This window comes from Patagioenas fasciata, chromosome 5 (assembly GCF_037038585.1).
Source record: "Patagioenas fasciata isolate bPatFas1 chromosome 5, bPatFas1.hap1, whole genome shotgun sequence".
In the NCBI taxonomy this organism is placed as follows: domain Eukaryota; kingdom Metazoa; phylum Chordata; class Aves; order Columbiformes; family Columbidae; genus Patagioenas; species Patagioenas fasciata.
This window is the reverse complement of record NC_092524.1, coordinates 15,225,768-15,234,501: the sequence shown is the minus strand read 5'-3', so window position 1 is coordinate 15,234,501 and position 8,734 is coordinate 15,225,768. Positions and strand designations below refer to the sequence as shown.

The 8,734-nt window shown below is 41.5% G+C and overlaps 1 protein-coding gene across 6 annotated transcripts in view; it reads left to right on the top strand.

Moving 5' to 3' along the window:
- Nucleotides 1–150: 150 nt before the first annotated feature.
- Nucleotides 151–8,734, top strand: part of SERGEF (secretion regulating guanine nucleotide exchange factor) — a 156,583-nt gene continuing 147,999 nt past the window's right edge. For all 6 annotated transcript variants that reach the window (XR_011739297.1, XR_011739298.1, XM_071808976.1 and 3 more), the window contains exons 1-7: nt 151–225; nt 2,154–2,292; nt 2,621–2,776; nt 3,126–3,220; nt 5,214–5,274; nt 6,083–6,196; nt 6,499–6,561. Coding sequence is in view for 4 of the 6 variants with exons in the window: in XM_071808976.1 (XP_071665077.1) it covers nt 202–225; nt 2,154–2,292; nt 2,621–2,776; nt 3,126–3,220; nt 5,214–5,274; nt 6,083–6,196; nt 6,499–6,561 (652 nt within the window). In the remaining 2 variants the exon portion in view is untranslated. The remainder of the gene's footprint in view (nt 226–2,153; nt 2,293–2,620; nt 2,777–3,125; nt 3,221–5,213; nt 5,275–6,082; nt 6,197–6,498; nt 6,562–8,734) is intronic.

The following is an 8,734-nucleotide window of genomic DNA, read 5'->3' as shown; positions in this document are numbered from 1 at the left end:
TCCCGCCCTGACAGGGCGCTCAACAGGCGAAGCCCTGATGGCGCTGCCGACAGGCACCCGACAGGCACCCGACAGCCACACTCCCCGCAGAACCCCCGGGGCGCGGCGGCTCGGGGCGAGGCGGGGCCCCGTCGGAGCCCGCCCCCGCTCCGCCTCTTCCTCCCCGGCCTGCGGCGGGAAGGGCGAGAGGTCGCTGGCCCTATGGAGCCGCTGCTCTTCGCGTGGGTGAGCGGTGCCCGGCGCGGTGAGGGGAGGCTGGGGGGGAGCTGGGGCCGCCTCCTTCCCCGCGGCCACGAGGTGGCGACTCTCCCCGCGCAGCGGCGCGGCCCTCAGGGAGCGGCGGGCGGGACGCGGAGCCCGGCTGCTCGCCCTCCCTGGGGATGCTGCGGAGGAACCGGGGCCGGGCGCGCTTCCCTGGTGACGGGTGGGCCAAGGTTCCCCTTGCCGCGAAGAATAAAATAGGCGCCGTGGTTCGGCTGCGATGCGTCACCCCGTCGTGGTTCACCGGCTCCTTGCCGCTTCGCGGGGAGGCTGCAGGTTGGTGGTGCCGCGGCTGCCCCGCCGGGCTGTGCTGCGCCTTGGCCGGTACCTACGGGGCCAGGGCGCTGCTCGGGCCCGCGCTCACGGAGCTGCCGCCGCTCGGCCGCGGCACCGGCAGAACCACCATCAGGTGTGTGGCCTGGGTGACGTCCTGAGCTCTTCCAAATAAATACTTTTTTTTTTTAATTTTTTTTTTTTTTTGGCGGTGGTGCGTCAGAACCATGATCTTACCTGATTAACAAAGGGGTTTAAAAGCCATTAAATGGGTATCTATTTTCCTCGTTAGCTTCTTGTGCCTTGTAGTAATCGTGTTTGGTAATAACCCATCAGTCTTAGGTGACTGAAGACAGGTTTGTTAGCGTCAGAGTCCACACGTGTGGCTTGCAGTTCCCCAGGCACCTCTTTTCTTTCTGTACCTTAGCCCAGCTTGCCTGTTTTTAAAGGCTTGAAAATTCACAAGTTGGAGGCTACAATGAGAGCTTATGATACGCCGTCTAAAAATAATTATGTCGAAGTAGTAATGCACTCTAAAACTCTTTACCACTAGTGGTGACTGTGAGACAACAACTTGGTCTGCCTGTTGAGCTCAAATCCTGACATTTCAGCCACCTGTAGCTATTTACCCCCCACACCCTGATGCAGCAGCTGGTGTATATTAAAAGGATACATTTAGCAATAAACATTTTGTACCTACAGAAATGACAACATTTTAGACAAAAGCACTGGGCTGTGAGTAGGTACCAAATGCCTTTCTAACATGCACCAGGTGGTGCGTCAGGGTGCAAACAGAGAGCAGATGGGCAGGGGGAGCACAGGTGAGGTAGGGAAAGGCCTCCTGGGCATCACCAATGGGGGTCAATGTGGGTGCTGAGCGTTGCTGTCGCTGCCGTGTGTGGGGTGGGAAACTTCCTGAGTCCACCTCTGTGGGTGAGGGTTTCTGTTCAAAATGTTGGACACTTAACAGAGCTTACATTGGCTGAGGAACTCCTTCACGCGTTACCTTGTTGTCAGTGGTTGCTTTATGTGATTTGTTTAGTGAATATAATTTTGTACTTATAAATTTGTAATTATTACAACTGGTATATTTTCATTTGGCCAATTTAAGCTAAACGACTTAGTTGATGAGGGATAAGTGTTTCAGTTTTACTTGTATGGGTTTCAGAATAAGGTAGCATGTCTTTCTGGTCTCATTTTGGAGGTGGACTGCCAGAAAGCTTTGACAGGAATAAGATCTTAGTGATGAATGGGAAGCATTAACATTAAAATTAAATGGGTGATAATCATCCTGATAACAAAGCTTTCCTCCTTAGCAACTGTTAGCCTGCAGTTAAAGTCTTACCAGGATGTATTCCAGTATGTTTCTTAAAATACTGGGCTTGCAAGGGCAGCCTTAATGACAGCAAATATAGGACAGTCCTGGTCTGGAATTTTTGGGGTCTTGTGTGACAGCAGTAAGAATGAAGATTGCCATTTTGAGGGATTTTCAGGAGCAAATACTGGCAGGTTAACCTGTGACATTTCCCCATTGAGCTTATTCACTCTTGGCAGCAGATGTCTATCTCTTTCTGTTAACACATTTTTAATATGCATTATTTTTCTGTGTGTATTTGAAGGGTGCGAACAGCTATGGACAGCTTGGTCTTGGTCATAAAGAGGATGTGCTGGTACCTCAGTCACTGAAAGATGTTTCCTGCAAATGTCAAGACATTAAAAGCATTACTGGAGGAGGGGGACATTCTGCACTTATCACTGGTAAAAACGTTGCACTTGTAAGGAGTGTGTGACTTTTAAACATTTTTTTTTCGTTTCCCTGTTGATTTGATGCTGCCGCCTACCTGTGGGTTCTGTTACTGAGCAAGTACCAATTAGTTGCAAAACAGGCTTCTCCCTTGCCATTTAACTTAATATTTTGGGGAAGTTGGGGAAATTCCTGTTTTGCTTATCTTCTGTGGTTGTGTTTTGGCTACGTGAGGACTGCTTCTTAACCTGTTTAGTATAGCAGGTTAAGATAATGGATGTATGCTTGTCTTTTTAGTCTGTGAAGTGAAATGTGATTTCTTTTTTTCTTTTCTTCTTCTAGGTGCAGGAGAACTTTTTGTATGTGGCCATAACAGACATGGGCAGTTGGGGTTGAATCACACGGATGATGTACTGCATTTTACTTTGTGCACTGCTGTGTCTGGCTTTGGTGTAAAACAAGTTGCCTGTGGCTGGGATTTTACAATTATATTAGTAGGTAAATCTGTCTCTATAAGAACTGAAGAAATTTTTTGACGTAAAGAACACTCTGAAGGTTCCACAGTCCTATTGCTTTTGTGATGCACGGGCACTTCACAGGCACTTACAGGTTTTAAGATACTTGCCTTGTGAACTAAATTATTCCATGTTTCTTGTGTTCCAGTGAACTTCAGACCTTTACTGAAAATGGTGTGTCAGACCACAAGCATGTGGCCTTGGGGAGTTTGTAACAGGACATGGGTCCTTTTTTGAGCTACTCAGCTATGATATTTTACCTGTTAGAATGTCACAGTGCCTTGCTTTTGCTCACAGATTTACTGATTGAGGTCTGACTCTTCATTTTGCAGGATCTGGTGAAGTTCTGTCCTGTGGGTCTAACTCTTTCGGACAATTAGGAGTTCCTCAAATTTCAGGTCCGTGCTTGATTCCACAGAAGATTGAGGTAAAGATTTAAAAGAGATTGTGCTTTAGAGCTCTGTACTTTATATTGCTTCTGGCAACTTAAAAAGGTTGTCTGACCTCAGTGGGCTTTGAGCCAGACTCTTCAACTATTTTTTTTATAGAGTTACTACTTTTTATAGAGTTACTGTTATAGTAAACTTACAAAGTAAAGGACCAAAGACAGTAATTGACTCAGAAATAAGAAGCTAAGACTGCTTTTCTTTTATGAAGTTGTCCACTTCTGACAGCGAGTTGTCTCTAGGGCTCATAACGTTTCATAATGTGTTTTGATAACACATGCAGAATGGATCAGATGCTCAAATGATGCAAAGTGATACTGAGGGTAGTGAAACACTGCAAATTTATTCCAGCTGAAGTTTTGTCTCAAGTTTGTAAGATACTATATATGTTTTGCTATGTGAAGGGTGTTCGCCTTCACTGTACCTTGTTGAAGGTTTGTGCTTAACAGTTCAAAACAAATGAACAACAATCCACCCCTGAAATAAACAAACTGCATGATGCAGTTCAACAAAACTAACTATGCCAGTTCTTTTGATCTATTGCTCTTGTGCTTCTTGTGCAGCAGTTCTGGTTTTCAAGTATGTGTTGTTTTTTGAGTGTATTTATAACTGTCAGAGTTCTCCCCAAATGAGGGCTGTGGTATTATTTCTTGGCTGCAAAAACAGAAAAAAATAAGCTGTGTCACCCCCAAAATAATAGTAGTGTGATAAAGTATGTAACTGCAGGAAAACTAGACCTGGGAGAATAAACTTTAATTTTATAACTTGAGTTAAAAATCATTTTTACTTTTGCATGTAAAGGAACTGATGGGTACATTTACTCACTTCTTATCTAACCTCCAGTATTTACCAGACAATATCAGCTTCCAAGGAAACAGGATGAAAAGTTACATGACAATTTCTCTGTTCTTGAGTATCTTCAGTTGTAAAGCTGAAGGCTGGACTCTGACAGCGTAGCTCATGTTGTTCCTGTACGTCATGTGGGAGTCCATGGTGATACTTGTAGGTGATACTTGTACTGCTGAGTGTGAGTGGGGAGCTCAGAATGTAGCCTCAAATTAATTGCTTTAAAACTTTTAAAGTAGTAGTTGCTGAGACTTCTGTAACATCAGAAAAGCTTTCCTGTTGTTAGTTATACGCCAGTAAGTTTAAATAAGTTTCTGACTCGCCTGACATTTCTGTATCCTTGATGTTTCCTGGGAACATCATTCCAGTATAGTGCCTTGAAAATGGTAGTACTGACAATGCTAATCTGAATCTGTCTCCTACCTGACCATGGAGACCATTCATTCATCTAGAATATTTTCTCTTTTGGTTTTTATCCTGTTAATTGCTTGGGTTTGATGCCATCTATTAGTATTTTAAACAGTGTTATGTCTGTGAGAAGAATAATGAATTTGCAGGGTACTCAGAAGTGGAGAAGTGACAGAATTGAAGTGCTTTGTGCAACCTCAACTGACTAATTTTATACACTTATGACTTGGTATAGTTTTCTTTTGCATGATCATATTGGGCAACCTTCAGTGGTGTAGGTAGTATTGTTTGTGATTGCAGGACTTGGTAAGGCTGAACAGCTTGTTGAAACTCATTACTGCTTGTCACTGGGATTTGCTGTGGAAGTTTTGGTGTAATTCTTAAGGAACACTGTGTTAAAATTAAGAAATAAACATTTGTATTGCCAAAGTTCCTTCTTTCGTGTGAAAACTTTCACTGTGGCTTTTATTTCTTGCCACAGAATTGTACATCCAGTTGCTTCAGTTGCTTTGTTTTGTGTTTTTGTTTGTTTGTTTGTTTGTTTTAGACATTCCCACTAATTTCTATTAACTAAAATTTACTTCCTTTTTGATATAAAATTTTAATATGCATTATGACATCAGGCTGAAATTGTGAGAACTATTATATTTTCATAGTGTTGCATTTCTTTTTGGCGTATGCAAAAAACAACTAAAATAGATCTTTCTTTTATTTGAGTAGTCTCTCAAAGAGAAGGTGGTGGATGTTGCTGCAGGACTGAGACATGCCCTTGCTGCTACAGGTAAATATGTCATAATTTTAATATCATTTCCATAACAAATAAAATAGAATTTTAATGACTTAGATGTGGAGAGGGAGGTAAGGAAGATTAAATTTATTTTAGCTTCTATTTATTTAAAATAACATAGGGAAAATACTCCTGAAAGTCTTATACTAGATTTTGGTACAAATTAACATGAATAATAAACATACTGGAAGCATCTTGCTGGAAATTTGTGGTGAAGAAGTGTTCTCCAAGAACTCGGAGTGAGAGTTTATTAATAAGTTAATTTTCTGATGAGTGTAAAACTTACGGATTTATATTCTCCTCTTCTGAAACAAAAGGCAAAAGGAGGCTTTTTCTGGAAAAAATATTTCTGGTCAATCAAAATATCTTCTTAATATTTTGAGTTAATTATATCATGCAAAATGCCTTTGAAATATTTGGTCCTCTGGATCTTTCTTGCACTGTCTGCTGTGTGTGTACTTGTGAGGGTCATAACATCTAAATATTTTCCTGTCCTTACAGACTTTGTGTTTGTTCATGGAATAACTGTATAAATCAAAACTTTCCAATTGGCATGGTTGTGTTAAAATTTAGAAACAACCAACCGTAAGTGCTCTTTTGCTTGATTTGGTTTTGCATGAGCTGTGGTATAGATTCCAAGTAGTGGAATTATCCATATGTTTTTAGCATAAAGGTATTTTAAAATATAATTTGAATCAGTGAAAATGAAGTGAATGTACCTTTAAGACTGATTAATGAGTTGAGTGATTTTGTTGATGGTTGATGTGTTTTAATCTCTTCTATCTGTGTTTCCTCTGGAAAGAGAGCGGTTTGGTGCTTCAATGGGGAACTGGCATGGTGGCTCAGGCGAAGCGTGCAAACCCAGGGAAAACCCTTCCCCTGTTCTTGACAGCAAAGGAACCCTGTGAAGTAACAGGTAACCCAGGAATCTGACTCCTTTGTAAGGCTGATAAAACAGAAATATAATTTGGAGTGATAAGTAGGATCCTTTTATTATGATTCAACCTGGTATTATAAACATGTAGTGGAATATCTGAAGGATGGGATGGGTGTACAAGGTCCTAATCTGTGGAGGAAAATGATAGTCTTGCAATGTTTGTGGTCCAAAAGCAGAGGCTTTTGTTATAATATTCATCATCATTATGTTACACTTGTATGCATGTCTGTGCATGAAATGACACCTGCTATACAGATTTGATGAGACTAATTTTTCTCTAGGCCTGGAAGATATAAAGGTGAAGACAGTTGCTGCAAGCTCTTGTCATTCGGTATCACTCACAGGTACAGAAGTGAAAGTCCTCATCTCAGCCTATAAAGGTTTTTGTACTTTGGAAACATTTGTCAATTTGTTAGACTGGGAACATTTGATCTTATTTAGTGCTGGTTAATTGTTTTGTAATTTGTGTTTTTTAATTTTTGGGGATTTGTGTTTTTTAAGAGCTGGATTCATTCTCTGAATTCTGTGTTCTTTTTCTTGGAGTCAGGTGTGACTTAACTCTTATGAGTAAGTAAGGGTCTGGGCTCTAAATGGTTAGAAGCTGTGAAAGGGTTTATGGAAGGACATGGTTGGGTAAGTCTCTGGAGCAGCATGATGTCCCACTGGGAACTTTGGATGAGTGGGTGGTAGAACCAGTGCAACCATTTTGTCCTTGGGGAAAGGGTATGTTGGGGGTGTCCCGAGAAAGTGCTGTGGCTGTCCTGCTTCTGCTACGTGAGCTGATGCCTCTGCATGGGTCTGCGCTGTTCAGGAACACCAGATGGTCTGGAGCTATCTTGGGTGGCTCTAATGTAGGTGTGCAGATCTGTGTGAGGTAACGCAGCAGCACAGGGCTTATTTAAAGCAGTAGGAAGTTGCTTTAATCACTTAGGCACTTCCATAATGTCTGACATTTGTTCTTTGATCTTTGAGCACTGCTCCCATGCTGGGTTATTAAGTATCCAGTAATGAAAGTCTAATAAAGACTCTTTTGGCAGATTGGGAGAAGGGGAAACTGAATAGCTTTTCAAGCGTGTAGCCTTATGGTTTTGAAGTGTGGAAAATATATTGGACCTTATGAAGACAAGTCTTTGCCAAACTTTATAGGAACAAGTTCTTAGCAAATATGCAGCCATCTGGTACCTCTGTCATCATTAAAGGAGCACCTGGAGTATTTGCGTATTCAGATGTACAGAGATTTAGTTGTATGGGGAGATGTTCCAACATGTAAATTATCTTGAATTCTGAGATCCAGAGTGTATGTGCGATTAGTGAAGAACTGTAAGGACAAATAGTCTATTTTAGCTAATTAGTACTCTGTATTTAGATAGTGAACAGATTATTCTTTCATGCTTCTGCTTTTTATTTAAGAGAGTGGTCTATTTGGCACCAGGAGGACCAAGATTAACAAAGTGAGTGCCAAAGACTTTAATAATCTGATGCAATTGCTCCCCTTTATCCTGCAAAATACTCATTATTACTTAAAATACTTTTCATTTTAAAGATACCTGATAAGGTAAAGATACTACTGCAGAATGTAGTATTTAAATGGAGATGTTTTTCTAGGAATCTGTCACGCTGTAATGCAGTTTTCTTTGGCTCTGTTTCGTGGGCCACCTGCTGGTAGGAAACACCAGCAATCCAGACAGGTTTTTGACACAACTGTTGAAGTGGGTTGTTGCTGACACGAGTGGCAGTTCCTTTAAAAAAGGATGGTAATTGACCTGTTTCCAAACTGGCCTGAACCCTCCGGTGAAGGGAATATGCCACTCAGTGTTAGTGTCTAAATTTTTGTTAAAACCTACTCGAGAAATGAGGGTTGAGCATATGACTTTTTCCAGGATAAAGTAAACGTGCCTTCTGGAGAAGAAAAGGAGGTAACAGAGGCAGTGCGCATTAGTTGTGGAAACATACATGACCATAATGTTTTTCTTTGTTGAAACAAGCTGTTTCTGTCACCTCTTTATTTTTCTCTCCAGAGGGTGTATGCACTTCACTCTAGGAAGGAATTTATCAGTTGTAGTGGAGAAATCAAATGAAACAATAGCTTAATTTGTTTTTTATTTCAGATGTGTTGCTTTAATGAGGAATGTGGGAGGTCCCACAGATGACTGTCAATAACATGTAACTTGACAAGTACTGTCTCTCCCTCCCCCCTACTGCTCCTCTTCTCTTGTTTTTTACGGTAGCAGTATAGTGGAATTTTCTTGGCTTATTCTTTCTGTTACTCTTACAAAACTGAGATCATTAAATATATTGTAACCTAAGTCGTGCTGCTCCCTCTGAAAGATTTACTTCTGTCATGCTGCTCATAAAGAGTTCAGTGCTGAACTGAGCCTTCCAGAAATGTTGAGTCTTGTGGACATGTGATCTGAACAATTCCATGTTGGAAATGATATGGCTTCCAGGCTTTCTGGGCCCATGATCGTGTGCTGTATGTGTGCAAGATTTATTTCTTATGCTTACAGCTCGTACAGA